Source organism: Salvelinus alpinus, chromosome 16, assembly GCF_045679555.1.
Source record: "Salvelinus alpinus chromosome 16, SLU_Salpinus.1, whole genome shotgun sequence".
Taxonomy (NCBI): Eukaryota; Metazoa; Chordata; class Actinopteri; order Salmoniformes; family Salmonidae; genus Salvelinus; species Salvelinus alpinus.
This window is the reverse complement of record NC_092101.1, coordinates 19348203-19372035: the sequence shown is the minus strand read 5'-3', so window position 1 is coordinate 19372035 and position 23833 is coordinate 19348203. Positions and strand designations below refer to the sequence as shown.

General features: G+C 43.6%; 2 protein-coding genes across 8 annotated transcripts in view; both read left to right on the top strand.

The window, feature by feature from the left end:
* Window positions 1-2625, top strand: part of LOC139541055 (AP-3 complex subunit delta-1-like) — a 30449-nt gene extending 27824 nt beyond the window's left edge. For all 7 annotated transcript variants that reach the window (XM_071345239.1, XM_071345236.1, XM_071345240.1 and 4 more), the window contains one exon: window positions 15-2625. In XM_071345239.1, coding sequence (XP_071201340.1) covers window positions 15-110 — 96 coding nt within the window. In that variant the 3' untranslated portion in view covers window positions 111-2625. The remainder of the gene's footprint in view (window positions 1-14) is intronic.
* A 565-nt stretch (window positions 2626-3190) lies between these two features.
* On the top strand, window positions 3191-23185 carry LOC139541058 (ubiquitin-conjugating enzyme E2 R2-like). The gene is made up of 5 exons (XM_071345244.1): window positions 3191-4129; window positions 14956-15042; window positions 15289-15386; window positions 18616-18750; window positions 18973-23185. The coding sequence occupies exons 1-5, from the start codon at window positions 3944-3946 to the stop codon at window positions 19193-19195; spliced, it is 729 nt and encodes a 242-aa protein (XP_071201345.1). The 5' UTR covers window positions 3191-3943; the 3' UTR covers window positions 19196-23185.
* Window positions 23186-23833: the final 648 nt, after the last annotated feature.

Here is a 23833-nt window from a genome sequence, read left to right as displayed (position 1 = left end):
CCTGTCCATTTCAGGCTGATCAGACCGTGTCCATCGACGCTAAATGTGACGAGCCAGGGCTGCTTGGGAATGTGCTGGATGAGATCAAACTCACCTTTTTTCAGTGCTGATTGTGTCTGACAGCCACTTGGTGCCCCCCTACCCCCTGTTAAACCCCCTCGCTCGCTGAAACACACACTTGTATGATCACATTACAAACACTCCCAGTTTCACCCTATTTATTAATCTTCAGATTCACAACTCTCCTTTCTTCTCTCACTTCCCCACTCCACCCTGCACTCAGAATTGTTCTTTCCCCATCAGTAACTTGCTCTATGCTCACTCCCTCTGTGCACTTTTAGTTCCTCTTCCTTGTTTCAAATCTCTTTTCCACTGTCAAAAAACTGGTTTCACCTGCTCCCCACTCCCACACCTCTGACTGATCTCGTGCCCATTCTCTCTCGCTCATCGGCATTACAGTCTGTGACGGTCATGTAATGTAATCTGACAACTGGACTTTTTTTGTTGGTTGAATTGTGTTTTTACTGTTTCAGGTTGTTTCTGTTTGTTGCTGTTTTTTGTTGATTTCTGATGTCTGTCTGCGCCCCCCTTGCTTTAAACATCAGTGTGTTACTGATACTCTCAATAGTCCTGGTAGCATGCGTGACTCCCTCTGACTGGCCCTAGATGGAAATATCATGTAAACTCCTCCCTTCATCCTGATCTGACCTCATGCCTGAAGTAGACAGAACTCCTGAGATCCAACCCCCCCCCCCCCCGTGTCCCTGCTCCAACTGTGCACCTTCAGTTTGACCCGTGTCGCTGTCACATATCAATCCCTGTAAGAATTGAAAATGCCTGAGCTGGAAAGTTATACTAAGAGTGTGTTGGAATCATCTCAAAGCGTAGCCGTACTCGAAAATAATGTTTCTGCATCTGTCTTGCTCTGTCTCCTATTCTAGACATGGGTAGAATGGTGTCTTTTTACAATTGTCTGATTTATTGCTTTGATTATGCTGTAATGTTTGACAGATATTTAACTGCTCATCTGCTGTGCTGTTCTAGACCTCTATCTCTCTTGCCTCAGGCATGTCTACCACAGTATCTGTAATGAGTGACCGAATAATATAGAACTTCTCATTGCTCTGCCTCTGTTTCTCTTTATTCACTTGTGACACATTTAAGTGAAGGCTAGCTATCACATATTGCAGCTAGAGCCTCTCACATAGCTTTGCTATAATAGCAGGCTTCAAATATCAATTTGTTGTAGGTCTCTCATGTGTTGATCTACTTAGTTTGGGATCACCTATGGGAATGGAAGGCTATTGTAGTTGTCATACAGGCACATTTTATTCTGAGATATCAGTGGCACTTCGTTTTGTATTTTATTTTCAATTAGTATTAGTCAAGGTGGCTTCTTGTTTGCTACTCCCTCCTGTCTTGAGAAAGCAAAACATTAAGTCAGTCAATAAGATGTTTGTCTGTCAAATCATCTAAACCTCTTGCCCCTTGCCACTTTTACTCTTACACTACAATACATCATACGTGTCACTGATATACAGTCATAAACTGATCTTACTCCAGTGTTATTCTCTCAGAACTGCCTTGCCACATCCTGTGCATTGACAATATGATGAACATTAATGTTCATAATTTTAAATGGCTTCTTCCTTTTCATGACTTGGTCAGAGGTTACAAGTTTGCTCTGTAGTTACTCTCAACATGTCTCACTGCCTGGTCCAGCACAATGTAGTAGCAACTTTAAACTGATCCCATAGTTTTTTGTTTGTATCCCGACTAACCCTCATTCCTGTCTTGCAAGCGTGGATGATGTTGGTCTCCTTTTGGAATATGGGACAGCCATTCCACGAGTGTCTTCTGTCCCATGTTGGTGTGAAGAACTGTTTTTCAGCGATGTTACCTACAGAATGTCCTTCCTAAAAAATATATTTGATTGGCATTACAGAATGAAACAGTTACTTTTAAATAATACATTGTATTAATGTATAATTATGAACATTTCTTGTGCGGAGTATTTAATTAAAATGTGTATCTTGCATGAGTAGGAATGTATACTTTTTATTATTTTCCCTATCCAAGGACAAACTCGCACACAAACTCCCTCGTCATTACTTGATTGTATTTTTTTCTATTAGTTTTAAAAAAATTAAGTGAAAGTTGATTCTACTTTCTACAGAAAGTTCATTCTACAGTTTGATGGTATTGTAGTTTTATCTGTTTAAGTCTATACAATTTAAAAAAAAATGATATCCTTGAATGTTTTCAATGATTTAACATTGGGGAAGGGGGTTCTATTTGGTGGCATGGCGCTGAGAGGAAGAGCGCTCCAATTCAGTAGAGAAGAAAGGTATTGTGATGCTATTCAGAAAAGATACCCACTTTGTCTTAATTATTTCTCTGGTAAATTGTGATTGTCATGCTGAGGTTGGCTTGTGACATTAAAATATACTCTCATTGCTCTTTGTTTGAAGGTCCTGTCCAACTCATTCATTCGCAATTCTCTAGCTGTAATATGTTTTAAGAGGACTACATAAGCAAGACAATATTAGTCGACTGACATATCAACATTCCCTTTAAAGAACGGATAAGTCTACCCAAATTGAAATAAAGGCTGAGCTGCTTTCACATCTTTTATCTTTCCTTTATTGACTGATTCATTATAATTCCTGTTTTGTATTTGTATATTCTGTGAAATTGCATGTACTTTTCTTCGTGTGCAAGTCCGATGAAATTATCAATGTAGCTTATGTATACTGAACAAAAATATACATGTAACAATTAGAACGATGTTACGAGTTACAGTTCATAGAAGGAAATTGGTCAATTGAAATAAATTGAATAGGCCCTAAACTATGGATTTCACATGACTGGGCAGGGGAGCAGCCATGGGTGTGCCTAGGCCCACCCACTGGGGAGCCAGGCCCAGCCAATCATAATGAGTTTCCCCCCCACAAAAAAGGGCTTTATTGCAGACAGAAATACTCCTCAGCACCTCACTCCCTCTCCTCAGACGATCCCACGGGTGAAGAAGCCGGATGTGGAGGTGGCTTATGGTAGAGAAATGAACATTCAATTCTCTGGTGGACATTCCTGCAGTCGGTATTCCAATTGCACGCTCCCTCAACTTGAGACATTTGTGAGATTGTGTTGTGTGACAAAACTGCACATTTTAGAGTCCCCAGTACAATGTGCACCTGTGTAACGATCATGCTGTTTAATCTGTTTTTTGATATGCCACACCTGTCAGTTGGATTGATTATCTCGGCAAAGGAGAAATGCTCACTAACAGGGATGTAAACAAATTTGTGCATAACATTTTAGAGAAATACGCTTTTTGAGCATATGGGACATTTCTGTGATCTTTTGGTTCAGCTCATGAACATGGGACAAACACTATATGTTGCGTTTTTATTTTTGGAGGCTATGTGTCCTGTTTAACTTCGATTCCCAGAAAGCATTGCTAGCATTTCACTGCTCATGGCATCAAGCTTTGTGGGACCAGCTTAAGCGACTTCAGTTGCGACACGGTGAAGCAGCTGCTGTAGTGAAGTAAGACTGAGGAGGGGAGATCTTTCCCTACTCTGTCGGACAGTCGTTCATTTGTGATTCCTAGTTTGCTTTGACAATAAACATTTCCGTTGCTCAAATCTGGCTTTGAGTCAATGAGGAAGCGTCCCGTTGCCCTCCAGGGGTAGATCAACAACAGATTCGCGAGAAATGCTAGCAAGCTAGCTTTGGGTTGGTTGTAAGCGAGAGATTTACGGGTTTGTTCGATCACAGTGGAAGAGAACCGAACGTAATAACTGCGGAGAATTGTTGAGATTTTGTGAGGGGAAACGAGTGAACAATCAAAAGGTTTCCGGGAGGGTGGTTTAAGTAGCTAGTTAGCTACATTTTATATAAAAAGCTCTAGATAGGTATTTTAAACAGATCGTCGCGGAATATGGCTCAGCATGGACATCATCATGTAGCCAGTTCCCAAAAAGCACTCATGTTAGAAATGAAAAGTCTTCAAGAGGAGCCAGTTGAAGGGTTCAGGATAACTTTAGTGGACGAATCGGACTTGTACAACTGGGAAGTTGCTATATTTGGACCCCCAAATACTCACTATGAGGGAGGTTATTTTAAGGTGAGTATTCAATTGCTGAATATTTAACAAGATCGCTAACTAGCTAGCTATCAAATCACTCACTGTCGCAGTGTTTTGTCGCTCCTCATGGCACGAATGTGCTTGGGTCATCAGACTGATTATTTATGTGCCTGGTCAGTGTTCACTCTTGTCCCAAATTAGAAGTTAATGTCCACTGTAGATACTGTAACAGTATTACTTCTGTAAGTGTTACGGAGTTAGCAATTGTGTTATATTTTGTCACCTTTGTTTGAAGTACCTAACTATTGAAAACTGTCTGACAACCTCGAACCTGGCCTAGTTTGCTGAGTTGACCAGTTGAACACAGGTGGCTGGTGGGACCTTAACTGGGGAGGATGGGCTCATAGTAATGGCTGGAATGGAATGATATCAAACACATGGTTTCCATGAGTTCATACCATTCCAGACAGTTATGAGCCGTCCTACCCTCAGCCGCCTCCTGTGCAGCTGATCTACATCTGACAACCAACAAAACATGTTATGATGTTAACAGATTACTTGAAGAAATAAACATTGCCAAATTATATCACTGTAGCCAGTCAGGCAGAATTTACAGCGCTGTTTGTTTTGTTAAGTCTGTATGTTGCCATTGCTTTATTGTTCATAGATTGGTCCTGTTTGTCAATGTATGTCCATATTTTAACCCTAAAAACCTCCCAATAACGTAATAGGACTTCTTTCTTATTGGAATTTAAATGTTGTCAATCATTGCCAAACGCATGTTACACTATGACAATGTATCACATTCAAAGCCACATTTACTTTCTGTGGTTGTTTGAAATGTAACACATGTTATTGATATACAGCTGCTGATAATGATAAAGACCAATTAAGTAGACCTAATTTATAATGTATTGTAGGTTCCTATGACAGGTTGGTGGCACCTTAATTGGGCAGGACGGGCTCGTGGTAATGCTGGAGTGGAATTAGTATAATGGTATCAAGTGCATCAAACACATGGTTTCCACTCCGTTCCAGCCATTAATATGAGCCGTCCTCCCCTCAGCAGCCTCCACTGGTTCCTATAATACGTCAAACTAAACCCAGTTCCTTTTGTTTTCATAGCGAAGCAATAGCAGCGGATAGCATTGTCCAACTTGTTCCAAATCGACTCTAAGCACACAGTATTATAGCCTAGTGTTAGTATCTGTTTGTCGTTGATATTTGATTGTTGTAATCACCCAATAGAACACACATTTTATCTTCATTATTAATCAAATCCAAGGTTGATGCAAGAGTATCAATGAAACTAAAGCTGAAGAACAGCCGCACATCCAGGTTCTTTCAGCAGGTGCTGGAGTTGTAGGCCAACTCATTGAAAAGAGAAAAGAAACCGCTGCACACTGCTGCTCATGCTCCCAGGTGATATTTATTTACAACAACATTTTGTCCCTTAGGTCTTCATCAGGCATCCATGGGAGCATGAGCGTCAGTGCAGTATTTTCCTTTCTGTTTATCAATGAAACTACCAATGTCGGAATCGGGTGGCCTACTAATTGGTTTATGTCAATGGAAACACTAATCAAACTCTTTTTATTCAGATATCTGCTTCCAGTCTTTTATGGGCAGCACAGTAGGCTAAGCTTGAGCTGTGCTAGCTAGGAACATGTGTATTGTGGGTGCTGTGTACGAGATTGAATTGTTGGGCCAGGAATGCAATGCAATGCTTGACTGAGAAATACACAGCAGACCTGTGACTCATTGGTTTGTTGGAGTTAGTCAGAACGTGGAAACTGTTTCCTCTAAGACCCTCCCTGTCTACACAGGTTAGACAAACCCTCTGTGACATGGTGCTTGTGCTTATTTATTGAAAATAGTGAGTCGAACAGTGACGTAGGCAGTGGTGTAAAGTACTTAAGTGGCGGACTCACTAAACACATGCTTTGTTTGTAAATGATGTCTGAGTGTGCCCCTGGCTATCTGTAAATGAAAATGGTGCTGTCTGGTTTGCTTAATATAAGGAATGTAAAATGATGTATGCTTTACTTTTGATGCTGAAGTATATTTAAAACCAAATGCTTTTACCCAAGTAGGATTTTTTGGGGTGACTTACACTTTTAACTTGAGTCATTTTCTATTTATGTATTTTTTCCTTTTACGTATGACAATTGGGTACTTTTTCCACCACTGGACGTAGGCCTATTCAAACCCAGAGCAGCACGTTTGCATCACAGTGCAGTACATGTGTCACCAAACAAAATATTAATGCTAGATTGGCAAACTGGAACTAAAATACAGTAATAAAAGTGGAAATAACCTATACCACTTTTCCAAATGGGCTACTCAACACACTTGACATTTGTTAGGGTCGGAATTCCTCTCATTCATTGCCAATGTGTAGATATTCAGCCAAGTTCTGTCTTCATTTATATATTTGCCATGGCCAAACACTCTTTGCTGGATCACACAACTACCTTGTGGAAAGAACTCTAGACCACCTTTACTCCACACAGAGACCTGCACAAAGCTCTCTCTCACCCTCCATTTGGCAAATCTGACCATAATATCTATCCTCCTAATTCCTGCTTACAAGCAAAAACTAAAGTAGGAAGAACCAGTGACTCACTCAATATGAAAGTGGTCAGATTACGCAGATGCTAAACTACAGGGCTGATTCTAGCACAGACTGGAATATGTTCCAGGATTCATCCGATGGCATTGAGGACTATACTACATCAGTCACCGGCTTCATCAATAACTGCATCGATGACGTCATCCCCACAGTGACCGTACGTACATACCCCAACCAGAAGCCATGGATTACAGGCAACATCTGCACTGAGCTAAAGGGTATAGCTGCCGCTTTTAAGGCGCTCATCACGAAGCTAAGGCCCCTGGTACTAAACACCTCCCTCTGCAACTAGATCCTGGAATTCCTGACGGGCCGCCCCCAGGTGGTAAGGGTAGGCAACGACATATCTGCCACGCTAATCCTCAACATCGGGGGCCCATCAGGGGTGCGTGCTTAGTCCCCTCCTGTACTCCCTGTTGTACACACAACTGTGTGGCCAAGCACGACTCCAACACCGTCATTAAGTTTGCCGACGACAACGGTGGTAGGCCTGATCACCGACAACAATGAGACTGCCTATAGGGAGGAGGTCAGAGGCCTGACAGAGTGGTGCCAGGACAACAACCTCTCCCTCAACGTGATCATGACAAAGGAGATGATCGTGGACTCAGGAAAAGGAGGAACGAGCACGGCCCCATTCTCATCAACGGGTCTTTAGTAGAGCTCGTCTAGAGCTTCAAGTTCCTTGGTGTCCACATCACCAACAAACTATCATGGTCCAAACACACCAAGACAGTTGTGAAGAGCGCACTACAATGCCTATTCCTCCTCAGTAGACTGAAAAGATTTGGCATGGGTTCTCAGATCCTATAAAAGTTCTACAGCTGCACAATCAAGAGCATCCTGACTAGTTGCATCACCACCTGGAATGGCAACTGCTCGGTATCCGACCGCAAGGTGCTACAGAGGGTAGTGCTTACGTCCCAGTACATCACTGGTGCCAAGCTTTCTGCCATCCAGGACCTCTACCAGGCATTGTGAAAGACTCCAGCCACCCTAGTCATAGACAGTAGAGAAAACAACCGTACAGCAAGCGGTATCGGAGCGCTAAGTCTAGGTCAAAGGCTCCTTAACAGCTTCTACCCCCAAGCCATCAGACTGCTGAACAGTTAATCAAATGGCTACCCGGGCTATTTGCATTGACCCCCCCCCCAGGGGTGACAGGGTGGCAGCAGCACTGCAGCCTGGTCCTGGGGTGACCCTGTGACAGGGACAAGAGGAGCCAAGTCACCTGGCCAGAGAATTTGTCCTGGCAGGGACAGAGGGCAGAATGACCACTGCCTGGGCTGGAAGCTCAGGGGAGATCTGCACTGCCCATCAAGACGCAGTCTTCTCTACATAATCACTTTGTCACCTCCATCTTCATATTCGCTCTTCTTCTTGGGGACTACATTGTCTTCTCCAACCCTTCATTAACACACCAGCAATCCCATTAGCTTAGCTGTCCCTGGCAACCTTCCACTACAACAGCCAGCCAGCCAACCCTTCACTCTCATAGTCAACAACACATCCCTCAAGCAGAGTAGGCCAAAGACTGCCCCCTTTTTTTCTTTTAACAGCAGAGCCTTTCAGCTTTGAGAAGTGCATGATGTTTTGCTTGGAGTTCAAAGGCTGTCATGACAAGAGGAATTGCTCTAGCTCTGCTACTTCCTTTTGAGTGGCATCATCCATACACTTCCTCAACCATGAGGTCATCTACATGTTGAAGCGTGAGAATTCTGCCACGAATTACACTAGCTAGAAAATATCTTAGATGTAAGCTAAGCTTAAGCCTATGCCACGACAGTGTTAAGAGCCTAGGGTTAGTGGAATGTCAGCACTGATGAGGGTGACGGGAACCACACTTGGTGTGGTTGAGAAATGCAAACCCCGACCCTTCGAGAAAGCCATTTTATTTTTAGATTTCCATCCAGTGTTTTAATGGTGTATTTCAAAATGAATGTTGCACAATACAATTTAAAAACCACTTGGTCATGTCAGTCACTCGCAAAGTGGAGAGCACACTAGTTTTGTTCAACGTAACATGACGTGATGTAATGTAACATTGACAGTCAATTGAGACACACAATATTCTGAACCTTGCTGTGACTGTGGTGGCAGTCTCCTGGCCTCAGGCTGGTGATCGGAGGAGGCCTGCACGGGGCTGGGCTGTCCTGTCTGGGCTGCTGGAGTCATGTTTCCTCCTCTGGCTGCCTGGCTCTGTCACACAGAAATAAGAGCTGGGAGTAGGAGTGAGAGAGATAAAGGGAGAGCGAGGCAGTGCCATTCCTGGCCCCTCTCGGGCTGGTCCCCTGGGGGCCTTGTGAAAAGCAAGCATGCCATGAAGTGAATGGGGGCCCATGTAGAGGTCGAGTCAGACAGTACACCTTCCAATGGTCAGCCTCATCATGATCATGTGCTTACATGTTTCTAGCCTGGGATAAGAGAACTGGGCCCCATTTGATAGGCAGCCTGTTTCAGCTTTTGCTTTTTTCAGAAATAGGCCAACATTGGACTAGTTTAGTATATTTCCAGATATTGCTAGACTGAATCAGGTTGAATGAAAGGGACTTGCAAATCCAATGTCTCTCCTACATGGATAAATCCCTAATTTAGCCTACTTCCATGGGAATTAGACCTACCAGTAATGCTTTGTATCAGAAAAGGTGAATAATTCTTGGTGCCTTGGTCCACAGCACATTTAGTTCACTCGTTTCTCAGTGAGCCTAATAGTAGAAGATTTGTGCAGTGTTGCTGCATTCTTGTCTTCTAATACTAAAGGTCTGGGTTTTGGCATGCCCTCCTCTCCGTGTCAAGTTTGTTGGCAGCCTCTGATTAGGCAAATTGTGTTAGTGAAGTGGACTGCTGTTCAGTCTTGACAGTGGTTCTGGTGTAGTGTACTCTGCCTGTGCCAGTACTTTTCCTCCTCTTACTCCTCCTCCTCTTTCTCCTCCTCCTCTCCCCCGCACTGAAAAGGTTTTGTTAATGAGGCAGGACCCTGTTGGGTCTGGGCAGGATCATCTACAGCACCTCGTTTCATACACATGTTGTGGGCTAGAATGTATGTGTGTGCGCGGTGCACTGCTGTTCTCAAGGACACGTTCCTTTTCATTCACACTGAGCAGCCTGGAGAGAGGGATTGAGCGAGAGGGAATCCGAGGGAGAATAGGAGAGAGAAAGAGAGCACCTGGGGACTGGTAGAAGGGGGGGTCTGCAGACAGGGGAAGGTGGTGCGTTGGGAAGAACATAATGATTAGTTCTGTTAGGGTTTAGGTTGCTTTAGCTGACCTGGTTTACTTTGCCCTGATTCCAACCTCCCTCAACAAGGTGTGTTTGTTCTTCCTGACTGGCTTTGCCACCCAGGTGTTTAGGTCACCATCCAAGACAGAGCTTTTAAAAGAGTAGAAAATGTATCCGTTTTATTCTTCATTTACATCTCCACCTGCGGGGGAAAATGTAATCCACTGCCCTGCTCCAGTGTCGAGGTTAACTGTTTTAACCACGGAAGCTCTTCAAGATGCAGTCCAGGATCCTAAGCATTTACAAATGGAATTCGAAACATATCATACCAATTGCAACCCAAAAAATAAAAAGCGTATGTGTCATACGAAATGGATGATGTATTACACAATTTTCGGGAACCATTTTGCCTCGTGAGCACTACTTTCAAAACTACTGGCTGAAATTATACCAAAGCTGTGGAGCATCACTTTAACTCTGTTCAAATCCTATGAGAAGGAGAGTGTGGCAAGAGAGCAGGGAGGAGCATGTTCAAACAAACATGGGCTTGGTAGGTTACTAGGTAGATGCTGAGCCTAGCAGTTCTGCTCTAAATATTCTTGCTTTCCCTGTGCCAGCCGCTCCTCCTCCTCCTGCCTGGCTGACTGAAGCAGCGACACGTCCTCCCAGTTCTGTACCTGTTACTGGGTGATACTTAAAAGCAGCTGCTGCTTGTTTCCACAGGGCTCTCAGGAGAGCCTCACTTCAAAGAGACATGGAGCTGAGCAGCCAGGAGAGGAGAGGCTGGGTGTGCGCTGAGGAGCTCCGTTCTGGGGCTACGGGCTAGGGTGTGTCACTGTGGCATGGCTATGTGTTCTGAGAGACAGTCGAGCCTCGCAGGCATGGAGGGGATATTTATAGAGGAAGAGAGGGAGTGTGTGTAGCGTTCAGAATTAGGGAGAGAAATGGAGCAAATGTCCCTATTCTGAGTCTCTCTTTGTTTGGCTCCTCCTTGGGATGCTCTTGATGAGGTAGGCATGGTGCAGCAGAGGGAATGAGCAAGGCCAACTTTTTAAGCCCAGTCACTCCACTGCCCTCCCTCTCTCTTTCTCTCTTTGTGTGTGTGTTGCTCTCTCGCTAGGCTTGGTGTCAGTTTTGCAGGCAATTCAGGGGATTCAGCTCTCTCTGCTGCCATGGAAAGTTCCCTCCCTCCCTGCCTGTGAGTGCAGCCTGCCTGCCATGGGCTGTGTGAGTGGCATGCAGGGCGACAGTGCCAAGTCAGTGCTTTCTGTGGAGGACACACCCTTCCTCTCTCCTTTTCCTATTTCCCTTATCTTTCTCTCTTTCTAACCAAGCCTGGATCAGCCATTTTCTATGTTTTATTTAACTCATGCAAATAAATAAAGGCCTGAGTTATGTTGGTTGGGTGTGTCTTTTTGTTCCATTCATATGATCAAGTAGTCTATTTTGGGCAGAGTATGATCAAAGACAGACGGTACAGTATGAAGATCGGGTAAAACTGCTTCTCCAATAGAAATCCCCAATCACACTTCTATGTGACGGTCATGGCGCTGTTGGCTAGCTAAGCTCATGTGCAGAAACATGTCATCGGGTCTAATGGTTGTCTCGCGCCGAGCTGCGCATGTGCAGGCCGTCAAATCAAAGGCACTACCAAAGTTGTTTTGGACTAATTCAAAGTTGTCAATTTGTCACGAGGTTGGTGTAATAACATGTTCGACTACTTTAGACATTGGCTCGAATCTAGGTTGTGGCTTTTAGATTTTAAGAAAATCAACAACTACAGAATGCTTTTTCACTTCTCAGACCCTGGCCTGGCCTGCTTGGTCTGTTTCGCAAGTGTTCCCGGAAGTCTTGTGATGTTGTGCCTCTGGGTTTAGAAGCTCTGTGGTATGAGTTTTTTAATTTAAATTATTATTGAGATCTATGTTGTGGCTCTGTGGGCAGAGAAAGTGTTAAAGGCCCTCCAATAAGGCACGTGGTGAAATGCAGTACCCCCTTTTAATAAGCCGATTGCTTGAATATTGCGCTCAGAGCTCACCTTACGGAGCTCTGCATAAACACTGGTCCTCACTGAACTGTTGGAGCTAGGCTGGTATGTAAGCTACAAGGCTGTTGTTGCCTGTCTCTCTCGCTGTCTGTATGTGGAGTGTTGGCGTGAACCCCAGTCATTCTGGACCCGAGCCAGTTCAGAGGCATGGCGCCAGACTTTAAAAGCAAACAGGATTCTATTCGGCCTGTCAGGGTTTCCACTCTGGACTTGTTGTTGTATGGACCTGGTAGATATGGTTGTTCAATTTACTAGTCACTACTGGCTCGTACAATGCAATCAGCATTAGGCCTAAGTAACAGTGTAATGTTAGGAAAGCCGTAGGCTTGTGTGGAGTTTGGACAACCCCCCCCACCCCCACCCCCACCAGTACATGTTCCCACCCTCCCCAACACCCAGCCCCCACCCGCTCCCCTTCGTGGCAGTTGGCTCAGCATGGGGAGCACCAGCTGACCGTGCCGAATCAGCGAGTGTGGGCAGGGGGTGGCAGAGGGGGAGGATCAGCAGACTGTGGGGTGTATGTGCCTGCCTTTGTCATTAGTTTATGTGTGAGAGGTAAAGAACGCCCCCCCCCCCACTGGTGAACCGTGAGCCTCGGAGGAATGGGAGGGGTACCATGCTCTACTCTCCACTGGGATTCATGGTGTGTGTCAGCGGAGTAGGGGGAGACTAGAGGGGGTCTACTGGGGGGATGGTGAGTAGTGGCTTGTCTGGTGATGAGAGCTGGGGGACAACCCCAACAATGTCTACCAAACACACAACACAATCACTATGGTCTTTTCACTCAGCCTGTACACACTATACAGAACACTACCACAGAAAGCCTGGTGAATCCAGTTACACACTCATTAGTTAGGCCTGTGCTGTTCACCATCTATGATTGAATTTACACAGCAGTCTGGTCACTTCAAAACCACTATCTGTATTTAATGTTGTGTTGGCTAGATGATCCTTGCTACTTAATACAGCGTGGACACAGTATTGCCACATATCAGTTTTAGATTACATTTAGAAAAGAGGATAGAATATCCTCAGCTTTTCAGCCTGTCTGTTTGCTGTTAAAGCACCAAGCTCTGGAGTCAATTAACCAGGGGATTCCATATCTGTCAGTCGGTCCGCTGTAGAAAAAAATAAAAATAAATGGAACTCTAACTAGGCCTATTCACCCATTTTTATTACGCTGGGTATCATTGTGAGAGATCCATTCTCAATGACATACAGTACCAGTCAAAAGTTTGGACACTTACTCATTCCAGGGTTTTTCTTTATTTGTACTATTTTCTACATTGTAGAATAATAGTGAAGACATCAAAACTATGAAATAGCACATATGGAATCATGTTGTAACCAAAAAAAGTGTTAAACGAATCAAAATATATTTGAGATTCTTCAAGTAGCCACGCTTTGGCTTGATGACAGCTGTGCACACTCTTGGCATTCTCTCAACCAGCTTCATGAGGTAGTCACCTGGAATGCATTTCAATTAACAGGTGTGCCTTCCTAAAAGTACATTTTTGGAGTTTCTTTCCTTAATGCGTTTGAGCCAATCAGTTGTGTTGTGACAAGGTAGGGGTGGTTTACAGAAGATTGCCCTATTTGGTAAAAGACCAAGTCCATATTATGGCAAGAACAGCTCAAATAAGCAAAGAGAAATGACAGTCCATCATTACTTTCAAGACATGAAGGTCAGTCAATCCGGAAAATTTCAAAAACTTTGAAAGTTTCTTCAAGTGCAGTCGCAAAGATCTTCAAGCGCTCAACTCTCTCATGAGGACTGCCACAGGAAAGGAAGACCCACAGTTACCTTTGCTGCAGAGGATAAGTTCATCAGAGTTACCAGCCTCAGAAATTGCAGCCCAAATAAATGCTTCAGAGTTCAAGTAACAGACACATCTTAACATCAACTGTTCAGAGGAGACTGCGTGAATCAGGCCTCCATGGTCGAATTGCTGCAAATAAACCACTACTAAAGGACACCAATATGAAGAATAGATTTGCTTGGGAAACACGAGCAATGGACATTAGACCGGTGGAAATCTGTCCTTTGGTCTGATTAGTCCAAATTTGAGATTTTTGGTTCCAACCGTTGTCTTTGTGAGACGCAGAGTATGTGAACGGATGATCTCCGCATGTGTGGTTCATGGAGGAGGTGTGGGGGTGCTTTGCTGGTGACCCTGTCAGTGATTTTATTTAGAATTTAAGGCACACTTAACCAGCATGGCTACCACAGCATTCTGCAGCGATATGCCATCACATCTGGTTTGGGCTTAGTGGGACTATCATTTGTTTTTCAACAGAACAATGACCCAACACACCTCCAGGCTGTGTAAGGGCTATTTGACCAAGAAAGAGGGTGATGGAGTGCTGCATCAGATGACCTGGCCTCCACAATCACCCTGACCTCAACCAAATTGAGATGGTTTGGGATGAGTTGGCCTGCAGAGTGAAGGAAAAGCAGCCAACAAGTGCTCAGCATATGTGGGAACTCCTTCAAGACTGTTGGAAAAGCATTCCAGGTGAAGCTGGTTGAATGCCAAGAGTGTGCAAAGCTGTTATCAAGACAAAGGGTGACTACTTTGAAGAATATCAAATATATTTTGATTTAAACGCTTTTTTGGGTACGACATGATTCCATTTGTGTTATTTAATAGTTTTGATGTCTTCGCTATTATTCTACAATGTAGAAATTAGTAAAAAGAAAGACAAACCCTTGAATGAGTAGGTGTGTCCAAACTTTTGACTGGTACTGTAAGTAGAAAGGTAGCCCTAGTTGCCATTCCAATGTCTATGGCATGACACCATAGGGGAGTTGGTTAAAGTGCATACTGATCTGGTACCGAGCTAAGACGGGCCTAAATAAAGTAGCCATGACAAGGCATTTGACCAGAGGTATTTTCTTACACCTTATTCAACTGGCCTCTACCTCTTGCATCACTAATTGGTGTGCACTTCCCCCTCTTCTCTCAGGCTCGGATCAAGTTCCCCATCGACTATCCCTACTCTCCTCCGGCCTTCCGCTTCCTCACCAAGATGTGGCACCCCAACATCTATGAGGTAAGAGACAGCACAACACTGTCATTGTTACACAATCACCTCTTTTTTTTTGGGGGGGGGGGCTGGGGGGGTTCCCCTACATAATAGTCCAATGTCCCTTTTCTCTTGATTGCTTTGATTTGTTATCTTCTATTAGAACGTTTTAATTCTTTGCTGCTGTCATATCATTTGGCTATGGCCTAGGTAGTGCGTTTTATAGATGGTTAATATATTACTGGTAACTGACGTGTGCAAGTGTTTCTGTAGAATGGGGACGTGTGTATCTCCATCCTGCACCCCCCTGTGGACGACCCCCAGAGTGGAGAACTGGCTTCTGAGAGATGGAACCCCACGCAGAACGTTAGGTACACAGCAGTTCTCTCTCCCTCACACTGATCATTCTCACACTTCACTGCTTTTCCTCATCTTTGAAATGTGGTTGACTGTAAGTAACAATGTGGAATTTATCAAACACTTATTTTTTACAATTTGATTTCATTCCGTTTACTTGTTTCCATGTTTTTTATCACTCACTCACACATAATAATACTACTACTACTACTACTACTACTACTACTACTACTACACACAGACACACGGTCACACACATACTACTACACACAGACACACTGTCACACACACATACTCAGCGAAAAAAGAAACGGCCCTTTTTCAGGACCCTGTATTTCAAAAGTTATTCGGAACAATCCAAATAACTTCACAGATCTTTGTTGTTAAGGGTTTAAACATGCTTGTTCAATGAACCATAAACAATTAATGAACATGCACCTGTGGAACGGTCGTTACGACACTAACAGCTTACAGACGGTAGGCAATTAAGGTCACAGTTATGAAAACTTAGGACACTAAAGAGGCCTTTCTACTGACTCTGAAAAACACCAAAAGAAAGATGCCCAGGGTCCCTCCCTGCTCATCTGCGTGAATTTGCCTTAGGCATGCTGCAAGTAGGCATTAGGACTGCAGATGTGGCCAGGGCAATAAATTGCAATATCCGTACCGAGACGCCTAAGACAGCGCTACAGGGAGACAGGACGGACAGCTGATCGTCCTCACAGTGGCAGACCACGTGTAACAACACCTGCACAGGATCGGTACATCCGAACATCACACCTGTGGGACAGGTACATGATGGCAACAACATCTGCCCGAGTTACACCAGGAACGTACAATTCCTCCATCAGTGCTCAGACTGTCCGCAATTGGCTGAGAGAGGCTGGACTGAGGGGTGGAGGCCTGTTGTAAGGCAGGTCCTCACCAGACATCACCGGCAACAACGTCACCTATGGGCACAAATCCACTGTCACTGGAACAGACAGGACTGGCAAAAAGTGCTCTTCACTGACGAGTCGCGGTTTTGTCTCACCAGGGGTGATGGTCGGATTTGCGGTTATCGTCGAAGGAATGAGTGTTACACCGAGGCCTATACTCTGGAGCAGGATCGATTTGGAGGTGGAGGGTCCGTCATGGTCTGGGGCGGTGTGTCACAGCATCATCGGACTGAGCTTGTTGTCATTGCAGGCAATCTCAACGCTGTGCGTTACAGGGAAGACATCCTCCTCCCTCATGTGTTACCCTTCCTGCAGGCTCATCCTGGCAGGACAATGCCACCACGTACAGAACGAGCAGTATGGCTGATTTCCTGCAAGACAGGCATGTCAGTGTTCTGCCATGGCCAGCGACGAGCCTGGATCTCAATCCCGTTATGCACGTTTGGAACCTGTTGGATCGGAGGATAGGTTAGGGCCATTCCCCCCAGAAATGTCTGGGAACTTGCAGGTGCCTTGGTGGAAGAGTGGGGTAACATCTCACAGCAAAAACGGGCAAATATGGTGCAGTCCATGAGGAGGAGATGCACTGCAGTACTTAATGCAGCTGGTCGCCACACCAGAGGATGTTTATTTTTTTTCATGAGTTTACTACTACACACAGACACACTGTCACACACGCAGACGGATATATAATTTGTACATTGTGTCTCCTCGGCAGCGCGGCAACTACAGTAGCCTCACGTGTCTTTGCCCAGAGACCGAGAGACCACGGGTGTGAAAAAGTTGGAGTGGAGCGAGAATGCTGTATACAGTCATATCACAAGTTTTGACTCGCTGCCTCCCTCTTCATTTGAATCATTCATTCAGCTGTTGCTACCTTCGTCTCCACCATGTTTGGTTCTGAGGTGACATTTGCCTAGGCTACGCCACCGGACACCATCAGTGGACCTGTGTCTTCTTTTGTTTATTAGCCAGGTGTAGGCTTCCCAACGACAACAAACTAGGGATTTGACAAACGTACAATTGTTCTTAACGTTTAAACGGCCATTTAAAAAAAAATATAAGAAAAATCATAAAATTACAAATTCAGATATTGTCCTGCGTATGACTGCTAGGGTACAATGCAGTTCAATCTACTGCAGTCCTGGTTACTTACCAGACGGCGCTCACCTCACTGTTGTCTCCCACTCAACAATGCTGTTTTAGGTTCTCTGCTGTCCCTCCTCCTTGACCTCAGTTGTCAGTACATGGGACTTCATGTCCCACTTTTCATCAATGTTATGGCTTGTTGCAGTGATGTATGACCGCGTGTTCATAGATGTCCAACAATCTGTTGTTTAATGCCACGCATGGTGTTTGAGAGCTCGCGATTTGTACTTGCAGAGCAATCATTTCTCCGTCCAGGCCTTTGCCGTTATTTGACATGGCGTCTTGTTCTAGATATGCAGTGACACCGACGTCCTCTACCATTGACAATGGCTGCATATCAACTGTAATCAGCGGTGTGATATTGTCACTCCGTCCTTTATCGCAAGGCTGCCAGCAACAGGTTGGGTCACGGTGCCTCCCTTTCATATGGTTCAGATGGTTAAGCATTGCACATGTACTGCCACTGTAGCTCACCTCACCTCCTTTTCATTTAACTTCTCAGTATTGTCATACAATACTTCGCTGCTGTCGATTCCCTGTCTCGCTCTGCCATTTATCCAACGACGTTGATGTGCTGAGCACTTTATATCTGTGGCAAATCATTTAAGATACTTATCTCCTCCTACTAACGTTACAGCGTTGTTGCATTATGTATTTGTTACATTTCAATGTCACTTTATGATGATGATCAGAACCTGTTAGTAGTTATGTGATAACGGCCCTGTGTGAAAACGTTTTTTCGGTTAAGGATTTTGTTCTAAATGTCCCGTGTGGCTCAGTTGGTAGAGCATGGCGCTTGCAACGCCAGGGTTGTGGGTTCATTCCCCACGGGGGGACCAGGATGAATATGTATGAACTTTCCAATTTGTAAGTCGCTCTGGATAAGAGCGTCTGCTAAATGACTTAAATGTAAATGTAAATGTTTCAATATTCACATCCCTACAACAAACAATAGTGTCTGTTGTGTCCATCCATCACAGTGTGTCAGATTAGCTGCTGTCAGAACAGTCTGATGTCAATCAGCCACGCAGGAGCAAATTGACTTAGCTGATTGGCTGCTTTGCCTCTAATAACCCTGGTGTTGACTCATTTCCATCTCTCTCTTTCTGTTCCTTCACGGTCTTTCCCTCCCTCTCTCCTTCACTCTCCCTCTTAGGACGATCCTGCTGAGTGTGATCTCTCTGCTCAACGAGCCCAACACCTTCTCTCCAGCCAACGTGGACGCCTCCGTCATGTACCGCAAGTGGAGAGACAGCAAGGGCAAGGACAGAGAGTACGCGGAGATCATCAGGTGGGCGCGCGCACACACACAGATGTATCATATGGCACACAAAGAGCAAGGCCAGGCACAGAGAGAGCGACACGATCATTATGTAGGCACACACATGCGCAGACACATTAAGTGTGAGAACAGAGAGTATACGCAAACCATCAGGTACACCCTTTACCACCTCCACAGTTGACGTATGTCCCTGTTATCCAGCCCTCACCATGTCTCTTCTGTCTCTAACAGGAAGCAGGTCCACGCCACCAAAGCAGACGCTGAGCGTGACGGTGTGAAGGTGCCCACAACCCTGGCAGAGTATTGCGTCCGCACCCGCGCCCCGCCCCCCGATGAGGGCTCCAACCTCTTCTACGACGATTACTATGATGACGAGGACCTGGAGGACGAAGACGAGGATGATGACGAGGACTGCTGCTACGACGAAGATGACTCGGGAACCGAGGAGTCCTGACGACCCACCATCCCCATCACTACACCCCCCCCCCCCTTTCTGAGGTTAAGGGGACCCCTGACATTTCACTATTGGGTCTGGGGTTGCTCACAACTGTCTGCCACTGTCTACCTAGCTCCAGAGCCAAGTTTTACTGTATGACTTGGTGGTTTGTAATGATAAGGGCATATTGCAGACAGTTGATGTTCTGATGCTGGTGTACTCTTTTGGAGACCTCATACATTTTTGTCATTTAGCAGACACTCTTATCCACTGTTTTACCTTCATTTAACTAGGCAAGTCAGTTAACCTTTCATGAGCCTCTACCCCGGGTCCGGGATCACCCCCCACCCCCCCACACACTGATTAGCATAGCTAGCATAGCTTCACAAGTAGATAGTAGCATCTAAATATCATTAAATCACAAGTCCAAGACACCAGATGAAAGATACAGATCTTGTGAATAAACCCATCATTTCTGTTTTTTAAAATGTTTTACAGGGAAGACACAATATGTAAATCTATTAGCTAACCACTGATAGCAAAAGACCTCATTTTTTTTTCACCATTTTTTTCCTGCATCAGTAGGTATCACTAATTCGACTAAATAAAGATATATATAGCCACTAACCAAGAAACAACTTCATAAGATGACAGTCTGATAACATATTTATGGTATAGGATAGTTTTTTTTTAGAAAATGTGCATTTTTCAGGTATAAATCACAGTTTACCATTGCAGCTGCAATCTGAAATAGCGTTGGAAGCAGCCGGAATAATTACAGAGACCGACGTCAATTACCAAAAGAATCATCCTAAAACACTTCAGAAAAATACACAGCCTACAGCAATCTAAAGACACAGATCTTGTGAATCCAGAGAATATTTCAGATTTTCTAAGTGTTTTACAGCGAAAACACAATATAGCATTATATGAGCGTACCACAATAGCCAGAATCACAACCGCATTTACCAGCTGTAAATGTTAGCGATCGTAATAACCCAACAAAAGATATATAATTTTACTAACCTGGATTTACTTCATCAGATGACAGTCCTGTAACATCATGTTACACAATGCATATAGCTTTTGTTCGAAAATGTGCATATTTAGCAGCATAAATCGTGGTTATACTATGTAATCACTACAAACATTGCATGTATTCTGGCCGGCGCCATTTTGGATTAGCGCCTATTCTTATAAAAATACTATTCATAAACTTGACTAAAAAATATAAGTTGGACAACAATCGAAAGATAAATTAGTTCTTAATGCAATCGCTATGTTAGATTTTTAAAATTAACGTTACTAGACATATAGTGTGCGTTGCAGCCAGACCAGTGCCTGCAAAAGTGGCGCGCAAACACTATGACATTTTTCCACATAAATACGTAATAACATCATAAATAGTTCCTACTTTTGGACGAGCTTCCATCAGTATCTTGGGCAATGTGTCTTTTCTTCAAAAGAATAGTTGCTTTGTTGTAAAACGTCCTCTTCACCTTTGGAACTAGCTGCTACCATTAGCTATGTCGCACAAACATGTCCAAATCCTCAAACTAGATACAAAGGAAATTCAGAAAAATAGCACTATACTCGCATAAACTGATATAAATCGGTTTCAAATAACATCGTTATGATGTTTCTAACACCTATATTTAATTAAATTACAGACGGATACATCTCTGGTCGATAACTGAGCGTTCCAAAATTTCATCCTGAGTTCTTGCCAGGCGCCATTACGAACGAGGAAAAGAAATGTACTCTCGTTCCATCCGGCTTTATAACCTCGGACAGCTACGTAGAGAGCCGATTCCACTTCTCATTGGTTACTGACATCCAGGGGAAGGCGGGGGCAGTTCATTTCCAGCCATAGGATATACACAGGCTTTAAAACTGAACCCAGATCAGAGGATAATTCTCAGACCTTCGCAAGTCATGTCAGGATTTTTGCTGTAGAGGGAGTTCTGGGTCACCCACAGACATAATTCAAACGGTTTTAGAAACTAGACAGTGTTTTCTATCCAATAGTAGTAAGGATATGCATATTGTACGATCAAGAATTGAGCAATAGGCCGTTTAATTTGGAGACCAAAAAATGCTAATGCGGAACAGCACCCCCTATAGTTGCAAGAAGTTAAGAACAAATTATTATTTTCAATGACAGGGGCAGAAGAACAGATTTTTACCTTGTCAGCTCGGGGATTTGATCTTGCAACCTTTCGGTTACTAGTCCAACGCTCTAACCACTAGGCTACCTGTGACTTAGTTAGTGCATTCATCTTAAGATAGCTAGGTGGCACCACATCTGAGTCATAGTAAGTACATTTTCCTCAATAAGGTAGCCAAGTCAGTGCTAGACACACATTTTGTTTTATATATATATATATATATATATATATATATATATATATATATATATATATATATATTGTTGTGGTGAGGAGTATGGGCAGGGACTCTGCTGTCATAGCTTCAAAGGGAAGCTGGTTCCACCATTGGGGTGCCAGGACAGAGAAGAGCTTTGACTTGCCCTCCTATAGGGGTGGGAGGGCCAAAAAAACAGAGGTGTAGGGTTTGAGTATAGCCTGAAGGTAGGGAGGGGTACTTCCTCTTGCTGCTCTGTAGGCAAGTACAGAAAGGCAGTGATCTGAGCTGTTAGTTTTTTTTTTACCTATGGCCTGAACAACTGGGTTAAATACACAGCTCCTAACTCTGATCACTACCTCCTGGAATTCCTCACCACTGATCACTTAAAGATGGGAGTTGAGGAATAATTGTCTCAATGTGTGTATGCATGTTTGGGTGGTGGGTCATTATTTTATTCAAATGTAGTGCAGGAATGCTTTGCTACGAGAAAATGTTTGCATTAACTCAACATCAGTCCCTATGGCAAGTCTGTAACTGATGTCTTGCACATAAGCGATTTTGAATTAGCTGATTTGCTTAAACTCCTCAGTCACTTTACGAAACATATGTCTGTAGAAGTGCTCGCAACGGAAGTGGTCCATCACACAGGATTTGACACATTAAATACAAACTATTTAACCGTATTTAACACAACCCCACGTTTGTGTTGCTTCAGTAGTGTGTAAATGCTCATTCATCGTTACGCCTTGACTATTTGATGGGAAGTTTGAGAGAAGGGCATTTCCCATCGTAAGAATGCTAGGGATGTTGAGTTTTAGGTCATACAGCCATCCCACTAGCATGCCAGTGTCCGGCTCGGTATAGGGCTGTAGGAAAACACTTGATTCCCATATACTCCGTTATAACTAAGTTGAGTGGGCTTCTTTTTATATAGTCTTCTACTTCAAAATGAATAAGGTGAGAGCAACTGTTTTTTTCCCCTTACATGTACTTAGTGCTCTGATTCTTGACCTTTTGTTTTAAACACCATATCATGGGGGTTATTCATTAGACTTAGTAGTACATTTACCACCATTTTATATTTTTTCAATTCAGAAACATGGGTATTCTACTGTATTTTTCCAATAGAGGAAAATAGGTGATTTACTGGGGAAAAATGTACTCTTTGTGTTAACATCTTGAGTATAAAGCATGTATACATCAATCTAATCAGGAATTCTTAACTGTTTTTACATTCTACATATGGCTGTTGCGTTTTGTGAACAACCCCCATTTTGTTTTAAGGAAGTGGGATTTCATTTTGTGAAGTTGCCATTTTCATCATCTACTGTGTTTCCTCCCAATGTGCTACCTTCCTTCCCATCCATGCAGACTTTATTTTTGGTGGTGGCATCACCGAGGGACCCCCGATGTTAGTAAGGAAAACAAAACCACAAACTTTTTCACATCGAAGTGAATCTCACCACAGCCTCTCACTGTGTGTGGACAACTGTCCCCTGCAACCTATCACCTCTGCTTCAAAGACTGTATACAATCTGAATATTTTGATGCTCACTTGTTGTATTTTTTTCTTGTTTGTATTTTTAATTTTATTTTTGGTTTGTAAATCTATTTAAAACCAAAATAAAGATCTTTCTTAGAGGTTTGAGCTGTTTCTTATAGCAGGAGTGAATGGATATATTCTAATAGATTTTATAACTGTTTATGGTGTAATATATTTTCATTGAATAATGATCATTGAATACGATTCTTAGCTCGCAATTATTCATTAAATACATTTGTTTTGTGTTCTCTTTATAGATACTGTGGGGACGTATTACCTGAGGTAAGACTCACTCTTTTTTTAAATCCAGGGTGTTGAATGTAAATTAAGATAAGTGAACTCACTGTTAATGTAACAAGGAAAGTTGATGATGAGAGCTGTACTCTGCAGTCACCCTGACACCCAGTTGGGGTGGTGGAGACCTAAAGGATTTCCTGATGCTTTCCTTGACTTAAAGGAACACATACTGAATAGTACTGTTATGGCATCTTTATTTATTCCATTCTCTATTTGTGTTCTTTTCTAGACAATGGGAATCTATGACTCTGGGATAACTCTGAGGTAAGACTCTACTTACTTTTCTTATCCTGAGTGTTGAATGAATACACTTAGACTGTGATGTTAATCTAGAGTTAAGGGTCTTGATCCAAATGGTTTTAGCCATTTTTTGAGGACAGAGTTCAGTTGATGAGATTTGTACCCTGCAGTCATCCTAAGAGCTGGGGTGGTGGCGACCTAAATGATTT